The sequence below is a fragment of the Dendrobium catenatum genome, unplaced genomic scaffold (genome assembly GCF_001605985.2).
Source record: "Dendrobium catenatum unplaced genomic scaffold, ASM160598v2 fragScaff_scaffold_231, whole genome shotgun sequence".
Lineage (NCBI taxonomy): Eukaryota > Viridiplantae > Streptophyta > Magnoliopsida > Asparagales > Orchidaceae > Dendrobium > Dendrobium catenatum.
The window spans coordinates 9,599,781-9,618,579 of record NW_021318693.1 but is presented as its reverse complement, the minus strand read 5'-3'; the positions used below and the strand labels follow the sequence as shown (position 1 = coordinate 9,618,579).

General features: G+C 35.9%; 1 protein-coding gene across 1 annotated transcript; it reads left to right on the top strand.

Moving 5' to 3' along the window:
- The first annotated feature begins 3,597 nt into the window (after positions 1–3,597).
- On the top strand, positions 3,598–18,275 carry LOC110091832 (probable sugar phosphate/phosphate translocator At3g17430). Its single transcript, XM_020816081.2, has 9 exons — positions 3,598–3,861; positions 3,982–4,089; positions 13,627–13,658; positions 13,731–13,781; positions 14,580–14,641; positions 14,740–15,001; positions 15,236–15,501; positions 15,596–15,693; positions 17,818–18,275. Exons 1-9 carry the CDS (start codon positions 3,778–3,780, stop codon positions 18,010–18,012), a joined length of 1,158 nt encoding a protein of 385 aa, XP_020671740.1. The 5' UTR covers positions 3,598–3,777; the 3' UTR covers positions 18,013–18,275.
- Positions 18,276–18,799: the final 524 nt, after the last annotated feature.

Below are 18,799 nucleotides of genomic sequence, written 5' to 3'. Positions count from 1 at the left end.
AAATGTCATACAATTTGTCCATATGGGATCAAATAAAATCTTGATAAAATTCGAGAAGCTATAGAGAAATCATCTCCCTGTTATGTTCAAGATGTGCAAAAGCTGATAGGAAAACTCACACATTAAGTAAAATTTTTTTCCTAGTTTTAATTGGAAGAAGGATTGTGAGAAAGCACTCCAAGAGCTAACATGATACCAATCTAGCATGAAAATTATCACCAAACTTAAAGGCTGAAAACCTAAAATGATACCTGGCTAGCACACAAAATTCTCACCAAATCTAAGGATGAAAATTTTTATTGATCTACCTAAGAGTCCATAACTCAACGATAGTTCAACATTGGTCAATAAGACTTTCGAAATCATTGAATGCAACCAAGTTGAGCAGCTCAATAATGGGCAAATTTATTCTTTCAATCATTATTATTACTCAATGACATCCAAGTGCACTTAATCAAAACAATCATTAACAAACCTTTATGGCATATTATACATATGCATGAGTTGTCAGAGAAGCTAATGGAGCAAACCTTAATGCTTAGCCGGTGTAAGATCAAGTATGTGCCTTGCATTATAATTAAAGCTCAGGTTCTCAAAGATTTCATAACAAAATTTCTTAACCAACAACATAAATTGAAGATGCTGAGAAATGTATTGAAGAACTTCATGGGCTACACATATTGATGGTGTATATGGCGAAAATAACTATCAAAATGGGCAAATTGGAATAGTCATAAAGTTTTTACATAGAGTAATCTTCAATTATGCACTTTGAATCAATTCAATGCCACCAACAATCAAGTTGAGTGAAGCAATGCTAGATAATGTTTGTTTCATAAATGGAGCCGACATGAAGAGCCACATTGTTTATGGTGACTCTCAAGTAGTGGTGAACTAAATTATTGGACGCAACAAATTGCGGAACTTGGTCATGACTCAATACACTACAAAGTCCATGTAGAAACCTAGAAGTTATGCAAATTTAAAAATTCCTATTCCTGCAAAGAAAATATGTTTAGCAAACCTCTGTGCAAAGTGTGAAATCTTGATGCAACCTTCATTCTAGAACTCAAGAATTCTTCAACAAAGATGTTGAAGGTATGCAAGTTCTCTTTTATAAATTCTTGAGTTCCCTCCTAGCAATCTGAAGAATGCTAGAAAGCTGCCTTTAATAAATTGTTGCTGGGAGCTACAGCGCCACACTGATAAGATGACACTTGAGCACTTTGCTACACAACTGTCTGTTGTTTTATCTCAAATAATGAAGTATTAAGAAACCCGTTCTTTGTGGTCAGACTAAGATGCTTGCACCTTGATGAGGCAAGGAGATTCTATAGGAAAGCCATTTAGATGAGTCTGGAAACCACTTAGTCGGTGGAAAAACTTGAATAGGGCAAACCTCACAAGAGAGGTGCTCAAGCACCTGCATAAGAGAATTGATCTCAAATATCTTCCTAGAAGTGTCAACTTCAGTGATTGGCACTCCAACGGTTTCATTAACTAACTGTCTAGATTGATTACTTAATGTGGCTGCACAGATAGAAGAACGATCCTCTTGAACTGTGCTGAGGTAGCAAGGATAGAAGAATGATCCTCTTGATTGAACTTTTAGTGTCAAACTATCAATAACAGTTTTGAGAACATTTTAATGGTTTATGATTGCTTCTGCCACTACATCATTATAGATATTATGATAGACTGGAAAATCTTTTTATGAAAAATTTTTAATAGGAGTATGAATGGATGAGAGATTTACCCTATGGAAATTGGGCTTTTGATGTGTGGCCTCAACACCTCTTTCAGTAATGAAGTAAAGGCAGCCAATTCTATTCATCCCTTTACTGACTATTTTTGTGGTGATCAGCTAGAAATTCCTTGAGATACTTTCTTTGATCAACTTCTCTAAAAGGGATTTCAACACTAAATAATCATCAGTCATGATCATGATCATCAAGGTAGAGACAAGCTTGTTAATTGCTCCCATGAATGTAGAAATCTGGCGAGTAAGAGGAGGCAAGTTGGCATCTTGTTGCATATGGTGGTGCATCATATGTTGAGCGAGATGATTATGATAGTCATTGCTACTTGTCCTCATGAATTAATCTAAGTAGAAAAAGGCAATTAGTTCCTAACGTTTCTTAGGTTGTCTTTGATGAGACCTCAGGTTTTCTTTCCCTTTAATGGAAAGGCAGTTGCAAAACTCTTGATTAAGTGATCCAAGCTGTTGACAATCTCCTTTTCTTTGATGTTCTTCTTTGCCTTCTCTAGCAAATGAGCCATTATCTCAATCTAATTATTATCACAAACAAACTTGAATGGGCTCCCTTGGAGTATTTTTAGCTTATGATGGGTCAAAGTTTTGTAACTTCTCGTAATGCTTGGTTGAGGGAAGCAATGTAACTTTAAAGAAACTGGTTCTTTTTCTGCTTGATAAAAAAACGTACTTTGAGTGGTCTTTGAGAGGTGGAATTGCTCCAAGAACTTGAAAGTTTAGGAGGAATCTGGCTGGCAGAAGTTGACAATGCTACCATATAGCTGAAACATTGAGTGGTGTTAAGAAATTCTATATTTTGCTGCTTGTAAATAATGATCGAAGTCATTGAGGTGCTCGATTAGGTTAGGGCTCCTTAAACATATTCAACTGAGAACTCTTGAAATTTGGGGGAATTGGTTTCTTCAAAATCTTCAGCGATAGATGAGTTTTGTAGAATTCCTCTTATTTAGTATTATCAACATCAATGCTAGGCGTTTCTTCCCTCGGGCTAGAGAATTGTAGGTTCGGGTATAGTCTTGACAAGCATGAGAGGTGGAAGCATTGTCTGGTTTGACTGCTCTAGTTAAGAGGCTGATATGAATTGATGAAGGATCGGCACTTGAACTCATTGCTTTTTTTAATTGAAAAGGCATTTCATTTTGGTAGGGGACCGAGTAGAAATAGTTGAATTTGAGATTTAAATGATCGCTGCAAGTGGCAAATAATTTGGTCATTTTCTATTTGCAAATGCAATTTTTTGATGAAGTTTTTGTGTGTATGAGACGAAATTTGAGTGGATTTGATATATTTCAAATTGAAATGAAGATTCTAATATAAGCTTTGAACTGAACTCGACTCAGCAAGGCTGTTCATAGGGGTTATATTGGCTCAGTTGACACATCAACAGTTGTGATTTGATCTCATAGATGAATTTGAATTTGGTTTACATATACTAGTTAAATAATTTATACTATGATGGAATTAAATATATAAAGATATATTCACGTGGATGGGTTTGTAAAAATACGTAATTCAACTTATGCAATTTATTCAACATATACAAGTTTAATAATTGTTAGTCGCTTTCCACTCATGGGTTTGTTAAAATGCATAGTTTAACTAATGTAATTTATTAAATATATACAAATTTACAAACTGCTAGTACTTCCATGCTTCTCAACTCTTTCTTTCGTTCATGAATTCTGGTTTTCATTCATGCAATGGGTTTTTTGTACTATTTGTTAAACATTATATCAATCTTTTGTTTTTTTGCTTTTAAACATGAACTTTCTTAAAAGTTTTCCCCCTTGTAAAATAGCAATTGTTTAATTTTGCAGTGTGTTCAAAACTGTTCTTTTTATAGGCAATCTGGAATCCAATGTGAAAACGATGAAGATGGTGTGGTGATGGGAAAGGGTCTTTTACATGCTTAAAGAAAGGATAGTTCCGGCTCTCCTAGTTACCAACTAAATCTGGGCTGGTTCACAGCAATTACTTGGCCTGTAAATTAGCTAGTAAAAACGATGATCACTAAGCAAATTCTGTTGACTTATTTGTACTTGCTCATTTACATATGTCTATCATCAGGCGTTATTTTGTACAACAAGGTATATGCTTTTATTATTGCTATTTGTAGAACTGCTATTGGATATTGTGCCTATTTACACATGTTACTTATAATATTAACATAACAAGTTCCTGACGTATTCTGGTTTTCATCCTCGCAGTGGGTTCTTTCTCCAAAGCATTTCAAATTCCCTTTTCCGATAACACTAACAATGATTCATATGGGTTTTTCTGCTTTTGTTGCTGTTATTCTTGTTCGTGTTTTTAAGGTATGTTCTTTTGAATATTGCAAGTATTTTTTAATTATTCTTCTTATTTCTATTTTTGACATTTTTCCTATACAAATATTTTTTTCTTTGATTGTATGATCATACAAGATACTCTGCTCCACTATATTGAAAGAGTTTCTTTTAACCATTTGTTAAGAAAAATTTGATTATATAGGCGAGGCATAGTACACGTAGTTGGACAAATATGTAAGCTTTATTTATTTTTGGAGAAATATGCCTAAAGGCTCATTTCAAACGAAATTATATCCTTTGAGGATCTCTTACTTTTTTGAGCTGCTTTTTAATATTGAAGAGTTTGAAATTGGTTCGAACTTGTTCAAGTTTCAACTCACTTAGATCCCATATTCAAAATTTGTTTGAGTTGGTGTTCAAACACGGTTCATCATTCAAATTAGCCTCAAAGTCGCGGTTTTGGTCAAACTCTTGATGTTCAAACTTCTCCGTGGCTCCCAACACAAAACTCTCTTCTCCTTCACACGCCATTAATCCCATCGATGGCTTCCCCTAGCAAGCTCCGTCACAAACCCATCTTTAAAATCACCATTAATCTTGTCTATGGTTTATCCCAATGAGCTTCTGATAGGAAACACTTGTGGATCTCAAGTTTTTCCTATTAATCTTCGGAAAACAGCGAGCTTCCTTTGCAAACCTCTCTTCTTCACACATCATCGGTCCTATTGATGTCTATCTCTGACTAGGGGTGTCAAGACTGGTTGTCGGGCCTTGTTCGGGTCCAACTCGAAATTGACCCTCCCTTTTCGACTTGAACTCGACCTGATTTGTGCTTCAGGTCATCTCTCTTAAACCGAACCCGACACGACTCGACAACCCAATTAATTTGAAAAAAAAAATAAGTCTTTCAAAATAAATTGTTTAGTATATATATATAAACAAATTTTAGGAGGTTTTATAATTTAAGATTAATATTAGTGAAAATAAACTGTTACAACTCAAATTTAACGTTTAACCGTTTTTGCTATTTCAAATTCGACAACAACAAGAGGTAGTAAAATTTAAAGTTCTTAACAAATTAATGTAAAATTTGTATATAAATAATCACATTCAGTTCAGCACATCAAAAGCCAAGGTCCACTAACATATAAACAGTTACAACTTGCATTACAATTTACAATTACATGCTTATAGGTGAGTAGGTTATCGCCAGCCATGAATCGAAGTATAAAACATCAACAGACTACAACTCATTCAATAACAATTGATTTGAATTACAAATTAACTAATTAAGTTCAGCAATAGCCAATACCCAATAGCAAATATCCAACCAGGAATTAAATTACAATAAATTGAAAATTGAGAAACCTCTTGGAGAACAATTTGTCTTCAAGTAGTTTTAACTGCAAAAAAAAAAAGGCTAGATAGATAGAATCCTAGATCATGAGATTGTAGAAAGCTTAACTAAATAGTTCATATTAACCCTCTAACTCATTCAACGATTAATGTAATGTGAGTGAATAATGATTATTTCTATTACCAACCAAGGCAGCAGTTTTTATTAGCTTAGTTTATTATCTATTTAAATTGGCTTAGTTTAGTGTCTATTTAAAATTTTAATTAGTATTTGCTCGGTCTAAGAGAACACAAATGCCACATGGTTACAATTGTATTTATTTACCCCAACTGACTCTTACTTTTAGTTTAGAAGATTACTCATCATTGCTTCAGCTTTCATACTTCATAGCTTGAATTCAGCAAAAAGGTAAATTCAACAACAACCAACTAGGAAAATAGCAGTTGTAAGAGGCTACATCCAATAACATCCTACGGATATAAATTCAGCAACAGCTAACCAAGAAAACATATATAAGTTTAGCAGCCATAAGCAATAAAACGAAACTCATAACTCAAAAGAGTTCTTAAAGGTTAACTTCCCTGCTTCCAACAACATCATATCAGATTATGATGGATCAGATTTCTAAAAGACGTCAGGAAAACTTAAAAACAATAGGCCAATAAGATAATAACATAGCTGCCATAAGATAAGAGGCTATAAAATGTCAGAATCCAAGTTGGAGGGCGAAAAGCAACCCAATGTAACTATGTAAGCACATAGTTAGATAACTGCACTGAAAGGTTAAAAAAGAAATAAATATGACAGAAGTTCATCATAATTCACAAGAGAATCAACTCATTAACCACAAGTTTTGTAAATATGATGTTGATAAATATGCCCTTTCAAACTTTTAGCAACATCAGCAGCTAATAGTGATGAATAAACTGAAACGAAATAGAACTCAAGTAAGAAAAGGAATCGAAACTGAGGAGAGCTTTAGTCTGGAGGTGGAGGAGACTAAAGATTGGAGAGTGGAGAGGACCCTAAAAAAACAAAGCCAGAGGCAGAGGAGAGGGGAGAGTTGAGAGATGATACGCGTAGAAATGAATAGTGGCTGATACACATAGAAATGAATAGAGCATAAAGCTGTAAACCTAAATCAGACGGCTCAAGGCTCACTGCGTGGCGCCCCGGTCAATTCGGGTCAAAATCGGGTTTTTAGGTTGACCCGAACCCTACTCGGAATTGCAAACTAGTCGGAATTGAAGACCCAAACCCGACCCATTTTCCAAATGAGTTGACCCTAACCCAAAAAATTCGGGTCGGTTTCGAGTCGAGTTTTTGTGTCATGTCAATTTTTGACACCCTACCCCTTACAAGCTCCTGTTGCGAACTCCTATTTTCCTAAATTTTTCATAGGTCCCGTACGTGGCTTTCCCTAGTGAGTTTCTACTATGAATCCTCTTCTCGCTCAAACGCTGCTGATCTTGTTGACGGCTTCCCCGAACATCTCTTTCCTTCACACATTATTGATTTTATCAATGCCTTCCCCCATTCCAACTCCCATTGTGAAGCCCTCTTCTCCTTCACACAATGCTAACCTTGTTGACATCTTCCTCTAGTGTGCTCTCATGCTAACTTCTTTGTGTGACATTTGAACAAGAGGGCATGGATGTAGGAGGGAACTTCTCCTCCTCCCTTTATATTGCCTTTTTCTTCTTTATTCAAACAACAAAACAACAATTTTTTTTCCCCAATCAAGAATTCATATTACTCTTACTTTTCTTTCCATTAGCTCAATTCATCTTGTTGGCTTGTTGATTATATCTCTTTTGGATGTCTTGCGGGTGATTTTGGATAAAGTTTTGTGTTAGAGTGCTAGGTTCTCAAAAAATTTGGTGTTTAATGCGGATAAAAAATGGCTTCAAGAAATCCGGAGAATCATTTTTACTTTAAAGTTTCCAAGAAGAAGATGGCGAGGGAATGTCATGATGTCAATGTAACAAGTAGAAAATCTGGTGATTTGACTACCTAAGTTGCACTCCTTTAATAGTCAATAGCTATGCTGATGGAGATTATGTGCAAGGAATACCCAATGACTGATGAATAACCAATGTACAAGAAGGTTTGATTTCAGAGGAAGGCCCACGGTAACTACAACTTGGAACCAATGAGTGCTCTGATAAGAAAGAAGATGATTTGAAAATGAAAGAAGAGAATCTCGAGATTTCCTTACAAGGTAAAAGCTACCATTGATGTCCCCATATTTGATGTTTCTATTGGTGTCGAGAAACATGGCACATGGGTGGATCAATTCTATACCTACTTCACTTTTAATGGGTTCATCTCCTTAGGGCATCTCCAACCGAACGGCAAACACTTGTTTGCCGTTCTTGTTTTGCTCCAACCGATCGCCATTTTTTACGCCAGTTGATCGCGGATGAACAGTGCGACGTCAATATTGGCGTCGCACTGTTCACTCACGTCATTTTTTGCTCTCAACCGGAAAAAAGCGCGAAAGGGAGGGGGATCGTTACCTTCTCAAAAACACCTAAAATGGCGTTCGATTGGAGCATCACCGCGTCATTTTGGAGTTTTGCGTTACTTTGCCGTGAAAAATGAAGTTTTCGGTTGGAGATGCCCTTAGAAAATTGTTCTCCCCTAGAGTTGCCAAATATATACTTATTTGATGGAACACTCAGTTTAGGCATGGGAGTAAGAGTGTAACATAGAGACAATTCAAAAAATTTCTTTATTAGAATTATACCCTATGGTGTATGAGGAAGACTAATGAAGTGATAGGTTTCGGTAACGACAAAACTAATTGGTGCAATTATACTCTACAAAGTTCAAGAGATAATTCCTAATGAGTAGCATGTTGCTGGAAGGCCTCGCTGTTCTAACCAAGTGCACGATTTGGTTGCATTACAACTTCTTTGATGAACTATTCTCCATCAAGCGTATGGTTAGTCAAACATGTTTGCTCGGTCATGTTGAGTGAGCCAACCCAACTTCAACTACATATAGTATTGGATAGTTGTTGGGGGATACGTTGCTCGCAATGCCTCCACAATTTTTTCCCCATAGCATTGTTGGGTCAATCCTCCATTTGACGAGTCTCCTTATTGTTCGCCAATGCTCTGTCTCTGGTTCAAATAAGCATTGCCAAGGTTGTTTTTTATTTGATCGATCATGCCAATGTCTTTTCAATCTTCAAGAGCCAATCTTTTACACTTCTAAATGGTTCATTTTTCTCATGAATTAAGTCAGCTCGTGTTTCTAGAATAACTCTAACCATTTTTCTCCTTGTTTCATGGAGGTGACACAATGCTACCAGTGCTAGTACAAACAGCTCAAATGCTCATCTCGACCTTTTGTTTCGTAGTCTCATATTGTCTTTTTTATGAACTTGAGTTTTCATCTTGGCGTCTTCTCTCTATCCCTAGCATGGTGATCTCAATCTCGATCAACATGTTTTCATAGTTATTAGCTTCCTGCCTTGTATGTGTTCTTTGTAGAGAATAATATAAATATTTACACATATTATCAAGATATATAGTTAGTGGATGCATCATAAGTCATGTAATTTACACTCTTCCTATATAAGCTCTTGTCCAAGAACTAAAGCTTATAGTTCCAACACCACTTTTTGATAACCCAAATATGCTTGGCCTAGTTAAATGACTATGCTGTTGAGCTGACTAGAGCTATGGCACTTTCTGTTCATCGCCATCCTGGATTCCATTTGCTCACTAACCTGAGTAAGTGGGTCAATTTATATTTTAGTCGAGTCTCCTTCAATTCTGTTTGGCAGATAAATTCTTCCCTAGATAGTTGATTGGATGACATGTAGAAGAGACATTGTGGGATAGATGCAAGGAATTGTTAAAGGAAAAAAAAATCATTTCAATACTATAAAAAAAAACACAGCTGCTTAATAGATAATGGTCGAAAGATCATGTGGGGTCCTTGGTTTATAAATATTAACCTAAAAGACAAAACTACTAAATACCATGGTCCAATTGACTAGGTCTAGTTGGCCTCCAACTCATCTTTACCCTTCTCTTTGAAATTTGACTCGTCACCTTGAGGTAAAAAATGAATTGTGATAAACTCATTGAAAAATGGTTCTCATTAATAGTAGAACCATTAAAAAGCTCCAATTGGACAAAGTAATTTTCAAGTAGCAAACAAGAAATTTTGTTGGCGGGCCTCTCAGACACATTAAGTCAAACATGCTTACATTCACATATACTCGGTCATCCTATTGTTTAGCTTGCATATTTTCATTGTTCCATTATTAATTAATGGAGGTCATACAATCCCTGTTGGAGGTTACATAATTCTATTAAAGTTTATTACCTGAGATTACATAGACCCTATGAAATTTCACACAATTCTCTGGTCTTCCTTTTGAATAACTTCATAAGCAACATTATTATTTCCATTCATTCACACATGGGCACCATTATGTTGGTTTGTGGATATTCATGAATGAGAATAATCCTATCATGCAACTAATATCTTACCATCATATACACATGGAAAGAACTATAAATTTCATATAAACCATCTAAGAACACACTATTAAGAATGGGGTAAACTTTTCCTTCTAAAATAGTCATGAAGAACTAAAGTTGATTTTTTTTTTTCAAGCGTATGGCTTTTTGAACAGTCACAAATTTCCTTGTTTTCAGAAATTTCCTTGTTTTGCTCCCGTAAGTCTCTAGCTCACACAACCCTCGGTTTTCTGGCTTATTCAAGGGGTCAATAACCCTTATACATTGGCCCAACTTTGTATAAGAGAGATGATTAGGAGATCAACTCTTAATATATGATGCACAAACACGAACACCGCACAGCTAAGACACAACACATACATTAGACATGTCAATTATTGAAAATATAGGACATGGTCATGGGTTGGATGCAATATATAATTTTTATATTTTAAAAAAGTGTATATAAATTGAATAAGTACAATATTAAAAATAATTTAGAATTAATAAGTCATTTAACTAAAATTTGCATTTAAAATGATTAATATTAGAATATCGATGCCGTGTCTCAAGCATTGAGATAAAAGATGACAATGCTGTCGAGGGTTGGGCATCAATGCTATGTAGTAAGTATCGGGCGTTGATGTCAAGAGGGCATTGATTGTCGATGTTAAGACGTCGAATAAAGATGAGCTGTCTAGTTGTGGTGTGGAAAGTGCTAATGTCAAACATCAATGTCAGACTTTGATGTTGAGATGGTTGTAAAATGTTCATGTTGTAATGACGTCAGTCTAGGGGTGTTAAAATGAGTCTTTGGGCCGGGTTTGGGTCTAACCTGTACTTGACCCGCTGCCAGCTGACATGACTCGAACCAGATTCGGTTATGGAAACAGATTGGATATTCGAACCTGAACCAAGTTCAGGTCAACTCTAAATGAATCGCTGACTCGGTTTGAAAGTTGAAATTAATTATGAAAAATGTAGGTATTTGGACAGGGTAGCGATTGTTGTTGACGGAAACATGGGCGAGAGCACCAATCGAACCCTACTATGGTGTCTTTTGACCTTCCATTGAGTGGAGGAGCTGAAATCTAGAATGGGAATACTCCCTATATGGTCAGCCGACATCTTCATATCCACTGCCAAATCTATCTACACCTTTGGGCTTTGGCTTAGTCCAGGCAAAGTCAATGGAAAGTAAGCTCGCCGGTGGCTTCAACATTCCATTGGCAAGCCTCTTCGTCTTCTCCTCCGCCGACCTGGAGGCCCTCCATCTTCCCACCTTATCGGAATCGACCCTCCCCAATTGGATAACAACGTTGGATTTTCAAATTTGGAATATAACTCATCTACAACTTATAGACACCATCCACGTTGATTTCGAATACTACGGTTTGTCGCAAACAGTATCGTCGACCTCGAACCTTACATGCTTGAGTCCCCATCTTATGCCAACACGGATTCCGATGAACCTGAAGTCGTGGCGGTTAGCACTACTTCTGGGTCAACCTGGGTTGATTTCGGGTTTTCGGGTCAACCCGAACTCGAACTCGACCCAGTTTTATAAACGGGTCGGAATCTCAAACCTGAACTTGACACGTATGGCAAATGGGTTGTTTTGAACCCAAAATTTTTCAGGTCGGGTCAAACTTTGGAATTATTATTGCGTCCTCCCACCTGACGCAGAGATGCGTCCTTCCAGAGCTAAAATCGTGCTAAAAAATGAGAAATGCCAAGCAAATACCGAGCAATACCAAACAATAACGAGGAATATCATCATGTGAAGACCAATATCGAGCTATACCGAGCTATACCGAGCAATACCGAGCAATACAAAAAAATACCTAGTTTTTCCTAGAGAAAACTCGGTATGTGCTCGGTATTGCTCGGTATAGCTCGGTATAACTCGGTATTGGTCTTCACATGATGATATTCCTTGTTATTACCAAATAATATCTAGCAATACCGAGCAAAAACCGAGTTTTTTGGCGTTGGGAGAACGCATCTCTACGTCAGGTGGGAGGACGCAATAAAAATTCCAAACTTTGACACCCCTACATCAGACGTCTATGTTGAGATGACATCAAACATTGTTGTGAAACTTGCAATCTGCCAAAGAGAAATGAAAATGAGAATATTCGATAAATGATTTGAGTTCATGTGATTAATTTGGTGTTGTGGGGAGAAATAAGAAATTTAATTTTTATATTTTAAATAAATAGAAAATTTAAATACAAGAAATTATATTTAAAAATTTCATTAATTTGTATTTAAATTTTTAATCATATACATTTTCAGCGTGTCAACTTGTGTCTGATGCGTGTCGTGTTCGATATGTGTCGGACATTACACGTCTTTTTGATGAGAAGTGTCAATACATCATAGCTGTGAATTGACTTTCTACTTGGCGCTCATATGACATGGCAACATGTTATGACAACCTTTTAATGACCTAAACACTCTCACTAATATAGAGGTCCTTTTCTAATGATAAGAGGCAATTTCTAGATTGTGCTGTTTTGTAGGAAGGACCATTGAAGATTTCCTGCAGCTGAAGTTTCTTACAAATGCAAAAAATATCGTAGATTCCATTGTCTTCTACTTACCATAGGTCCGACAAGCAACTTTTTATGCAACACTCCTCTCTGCTCTTCAAATGGCTCCAAGCCTTTTGGTCACCTATTCTACCTAGTCGAACCACCTGGTTGGTTGGGCCCATGGATTGGTTGGCCTAAACACTACCTGATAGGCCCAGGCTATATCTAGTTGTTCTAAGTGTTTGATCGACTTTATCTAGTTGGTTACAAGAAATTTCGAAGTATTAAAATTTTTGGTTATGCACACGTTGTGAGATAGGAGTAATACCTCATGAGCTAATGCTCGTTGGTTCTATCTTCACAATATAGCTGCAATGTAATAGGTTTGGATGCCAAAACATCATTTGGATCTCCTGTTGACAATGATTTACTTTGAATCACGAGAGTCATTTATGAACATAAAGATTGAGTGTTCCAAAGAGTCCTTAGTGTAACCTGCCCTTACCTTTGTGTTCGAGTGATTTGGAGATTTGTTTTTGCTTAAGCTAATGCATATTCTAGGTTATTATCATCATTTGCCTTATGCTAACTATTTTGGATTGGCATTATGAATCCCTATTTTATTTAGGCTGATGAGTATTGCATATTTTTTTAAGTCAACTTGTGCAAGGTGTTTTTATAGAATTCATGTTAAATTCAGTCAACCTGTTTCCTTCATAATTCTTTGATATTAATTTGATCCGCCTATTTTATCTTTACATCTTCTACACTTAATTTTACAAGTTCAAATTACCAAATTTTATTTTTCATTCTTTTTTATCACATCATGGTACTTCCATTTTCTGTGGATCAAACTGTGACGCGTTGAAGCTGCATGCCGTCAAGAAAAAAAGTTTAAATTCAGAGAAAAGGATGTTGATTTTAGCTATTGAACTCATGTGCATGTCATCCATAGTTTCATTCCAAAATAAAATTTAATTATATATTTTTTGCATCTGCTATTTTAATTATCAAGTGTAAAATTTTTAAGCCGCCAATAATGCCATTTTGCACAAAAATGGCTGTAATATCAATTATTTGTTTCTTGAGTAGGGGTGATTGTGCTCTGCACTATTATTTCAGTTTGTTATTGTAAAATTTCTGCAGATTCACTCTTTAACTAATTATTTTTATTGTTCTGGCTAAACAGATTGTTGCACCTGTCAAGATGACATTTCAAATGTGAGGGATTCATTATAATTCTTAGCCTACTGTTATTGTCCTTCTGTTAAACAAATTCATTGTTTTTTACAGATATGCAACATGTGTGATACCTATTAGCGCTTTCTTTGCGTCCAGTCTTTGGTAAGCATATGAAATTGTTTTAGGGGCTGTTTGGTTTGAAGTAAAAGAGGGCGTAAAGTATTTCAAATGTAGGGTTTTTGAGAAGATTGGTGTTTGGCTTGAAGTAAAAAAATGCAGTGTAAAATTTTGATGCATTTGAAATTCATCATATAGTTCATTTTTAGTGTATTTGGAATTCCTTAGATTTAGGTGAGTTTTAAATATACCATGAATTTATTGCCATTGTCGTCGCCGGGTCGCCGGCTACCAGCTGGCTCTGACAACCGGCCACCAACCAACACCACCGACCGCCGATGTTATTCACCACTCACGACCGCTACCGTCACTGATGCAAACCATTGGCATCACCATCACCTTCGACCATCGCAACCCTTCCCTACTGTTGTTGGCCACCATTGATGACCGACGCTATCGCCACCACCAACCTCGACTGACTACCACCACCATTGGCCACCGCTGGCCGATGCCCATAACTGCCCACCTCTGGACCACCATCACCATGAAAAACCACCACCGCCGGCCGCCACTGCCCACCATTAATCACCATCCTCTTTGGACTTTACAGTGCACTCATTTTATTTCAAATCAAATAAAGAAAATAATCTCATGCATTTATTTTATGTTTATCCGAATAAGTTCAAAGTATTTCTTTTATATTGCATTTTTTTACCTTGCATTAATTTTTAAGCTAACCAAACAGCCCCTTAGTGAAACATTTTTATGAAAAAATGCTGAAGATTTTTTTTTTCAGCGTTCTAACTTGTAATGGTGGTAGTAAACAGTGTTTCATTTTATCAGGTTTGGTAACACTGCATATCTGCATATTTCGGTTGCATTTATTCAAATGCTCAAGGCCTTGAGTGAGCTGACTTCATCTATTTCATTGTGCTCTAAGCATTCCAATTCTCTGAAGCATATCATTGTTAGTTCTAATTAATGTTTATGTGATACATTGCAGTGCCTGTAGCAACTTTTCTTGTTGCTGTTGTTTGTGGCACTGACAAGTTGAGGTGTGATTTATTCTTGAATATGTTGCTGGTCAGTGTTGGGGTTGTAGTTTCATCATATGGAGAAATTCATTTTAATGCGATAGGGACAGTTTACCAGGTTACTGGAATATTTGCAGAAGCTCTCAGGTTGGTTTTAACTCAGGTCCTCCTTCAGAAGAAGGGTTTGACTTTAAATCCCATTACCAGCCTTTACTACATAGCACCCTGCAGGTACTTCAACAACCATAAACCCAGCGCCACAGTTTGCTCATCAATGTTTTTCATGTTATTGGATTTGGTGCTCATAAAATTGTTGATATCAGTCAAATAGGATGGTTTTGTTTATCATCTTTCTATTACTTGAGACATACAATTTGTTCTTATATTTTTTGATGTATCATTTATTTATCTCTTGCTATTTTAACAACCTCCATGATTATACTTGTTTTATTCTATATTTTGCAGCTTTGTATTTTTGTTTGTTCCCTGGTACTTACTGGAGAAACCAGAAATGGACATCTCACAGATTCAATTCAATTTCGGGATATTTTTCACGAATGCTCTTTGTGCATTAGCTTTGAATTTCTCCATATTTTTAGTAATTGGTAGAACTGGAGCTGTGACTATCCGAGTAGCTGGAGTTCTGAAAGATTGGATACTGATTGCCCTTTCAACCATAGTTTTTCCTGAATCTACTATCACCGGTCTGAATATTATTGGCTATGCAATAGGTAGATCCTTTTTGGGACTTTTCTTTTTCTGTGATGTACTCAATTTTTTTTACTAGCAGGATTTTTTATTCAGCTAACATCCTTTCCTTCTCAGCTCTTTTGGGGGTTGTGATTTATAACTATTTGAAGGTGAAAGATGTTCGAGCATCTAGTCAAATTTCTATGGAAAGCATTCCTGAAAGAGCAACTAAGGTACCATTTTCGAGTTTCATTCGAATCCTATTTGTTTGCATGACATGTGACATCTCAATTTGAAAATCAGTTGAAGCATACAGCCTTTACTTTTTTTTTAAAATGCTGTACTTTGATGCCACGAATCTGAAGAATTTGAATTTTTTCATCGGCGAAAAAATTTGTTTTAATTTAACAAATGTCCTTCCATGCCTCTATCATTTTTTAGTACTTTATAACAAGCCTTTGTGGGTACACCTCTACTTTTCTTAACACATGTCATATTTAATACATCTACTCTCCTAATTGGGTTACCAAAAGGTTGATATTTTATGTGATAAACTATTTAAGGCGACTCTTTCTAGTCTTATCTACCGTTGGAGCTACTCTAACCTTTTCACCTGTATACTCGTTTCACATTCTGTCAGCAAGTCTAAAGCTACTTATTCACTTGAGCATCCTCATCTCAACAACACTTAACTAAATTTTATACATCTCTTTTAATTGCCAACAAATCGAGTCCCAAAGCATTGCAGATCTCACCACCATCTTAAAAAAATTTCTTTTTTAAAGTTTGAGAGGGTACTTTTCTATCACACAATAGGCCTAATGCGTCCTCCACGTCAACCATTCAGCTTGAATTCTACTAATAATATCCCCATCTATTTCACCATCACTTTGAACGATAAACCTGGGATGTCTAAAATGTGCAATCTTTTTAATGGATTTAATCATCTAATCTTACAATCTCACCACTATACCTATTACTATTAAAATTATACTCCATATATTTAGTTTTAGATCTACTTAAACAAAAACCTTTAAACTCTTATGTTAACCTCCATAATTCAAGTTTTTCATTAACTCCTCTAGGCTTATTAACAAGAAGAATATCATTTACAAAAAAGCATACACCAAGGATTAAAGTTTGAAAATTCGAAAATTTGAGTTAAAATTTTGATGTCCAAGCTTTAATACTTAGTACAATTTATGTATTTTTCTTTCTATATCATGGTCTATCATAGATGCATATGATTATTTGATTGATTATGAAATCTTAGTAATTGATCTCTTGATGAATTTCAGCCATTGATCTTTACCTTTTAGTTAGACCTTTATAACTAGCATTTTTTTCAACATCAAGGTCAAGGACAGCCTACCATACAATCGCTCCTCATAACCAACAACACTCTACCCCCAAAATCATTATAATTGAGAGTCGAACCAGCTATCTATCATGACAACAATTTAAAGACCATATTTCTCACAGTTATCTTGAAACCTCTTGGTAATAGGAAATCCTTTAGCTTGGCCTTTTATCATCTGCGCAATAGATTCACGTGGACCCGAGTATGACTTGGCCCCATCCATAGGCCAAATCAGAGACTATCTCGTGATATGGCCTACAATGATAGGGGCACTGATTTTGGGACAGACTATTGCATAATTGTGACTCTGCTACACCAAGCATATCCTACTACCAATTTAAAACACACTTTCAAAGCGCTAAAGCCATCAACATTTCATCATTGCCAAAGTCCAATGCCTAAAGAGGGAGAATTGTTGAGTATGTATATCTTGATTTAAATTTGATTAAGGATATGCTTCATAGCCATTATTAAATTTATTTTAAAATGAGTGCTATATAAGTTTGATATAGTATTGCACTCTTCTTAAACAATTTTTTTTTTAAATATAAAAGCAATCTTTTTTTTTGGGAACTGGGTATCCACCTGCTACCACCCCCGAAAGGGCGCTTGGTGGCGTAACTAATTTTCAGCTGACCTAAAAGAGGCACCTATCCCAAAAACCTCCTGACACGCACTTGATTGAACCCCAATTAAGAGACGCTGCCGCTCGAGGTGGAATCGAGCATGGATTGGAGGGTTCCCAACCGTATTCGTTCACCAACCAAGCTAAACAACGGTGGGTTATAAAAGCAATCTTGATCAAATTTAGTGCATAATATTTTTACCCAAAAATAAGAATCGATCTAACCGCCCAGGAGAACTCCACAGCCATATAATACAAAAGCTCTGCTTCCAAAACAAAATCCAGTTCCACATCACCGCCGTTGCTTTTTAATCCAAAATAAGCTGCTTTATTTTCTTTTTGATATATTTTGTGACTGAACATGTTTTGAAGGATTGGAAGCTGGATAAGAAGTCGTCAGATATATACAGAGAGGATGATAAAATCAATAACATCGGTGGCGATAGAAACACCATGGGACCTTTATCCGCTTTGGAAACGGCTGTGGATGAGGAAGCACCGCTGTTGCCTGGACCTAGAGTATTGTCTTACATTGGGAGAAGCCTACTCGGCAACCATTCTGCCTAAGTCCAATCCAATCTTATATTTTTATTTATATGGTTGATATCTTTTGCATTCTTTTAGTTCTCTTGATGCTCAGGAAGCCTTCATTTTCTCGTTAAAAATTCTTTTTTTTTTCTTGGATAGAGAGAGAGATAGAGAGTCCATGTAATGTAACATTTTTCATAAAGTGCTATTATGTTCAGCATACACAATGTACTAGTTTTTTTTTTTATGTCTTCCTACTAAGAATAATTAAAATTACTAAAAAATAATAGCTAAGGTTGCATCAAATATATTGCAATGTAATTTGTTTGGGCTGCACTGTTTCCAGGTTGTATTAAACATGGCCAAAATTTTTTAATTAGACTAAGGTTTTGTTTGGGACGGATTTTTTCCTGCTTTTTATAGCGGCTTTTTAGTACATAGACTTTAGTTTTTGCACGAGAAAGTCGCTTTAAGAAGTGGGAAGAAAGCCGTCCCAAACGAAGCCTAAGGTTTTGTTTGGGATGGCTTTTTATTGCTTCTTGAAGCAGGTTTTTTAGTACAAAATTTATTTATTTTATTAGAAAGCTGCTTCCTTCTTGAAGCAGTAAGAAAACTATCTCAAATAAAGCTTAAAGTTATTTTTGGCCCGATTTTTTTATTGATTCTTAAAGTAATTTTCTGCTAAGATTTAAATTTTTATATTAAAAATTGCTTTATGAAGCAATAAAAAAAAAGCTGTTTTAAAAGAAACCTAAATTTGGTACAGGCTGCTGCAAATCTAAGGGATGTTGGTTTAAAGTGGAGGCATTTTGATTAATTTATTTTA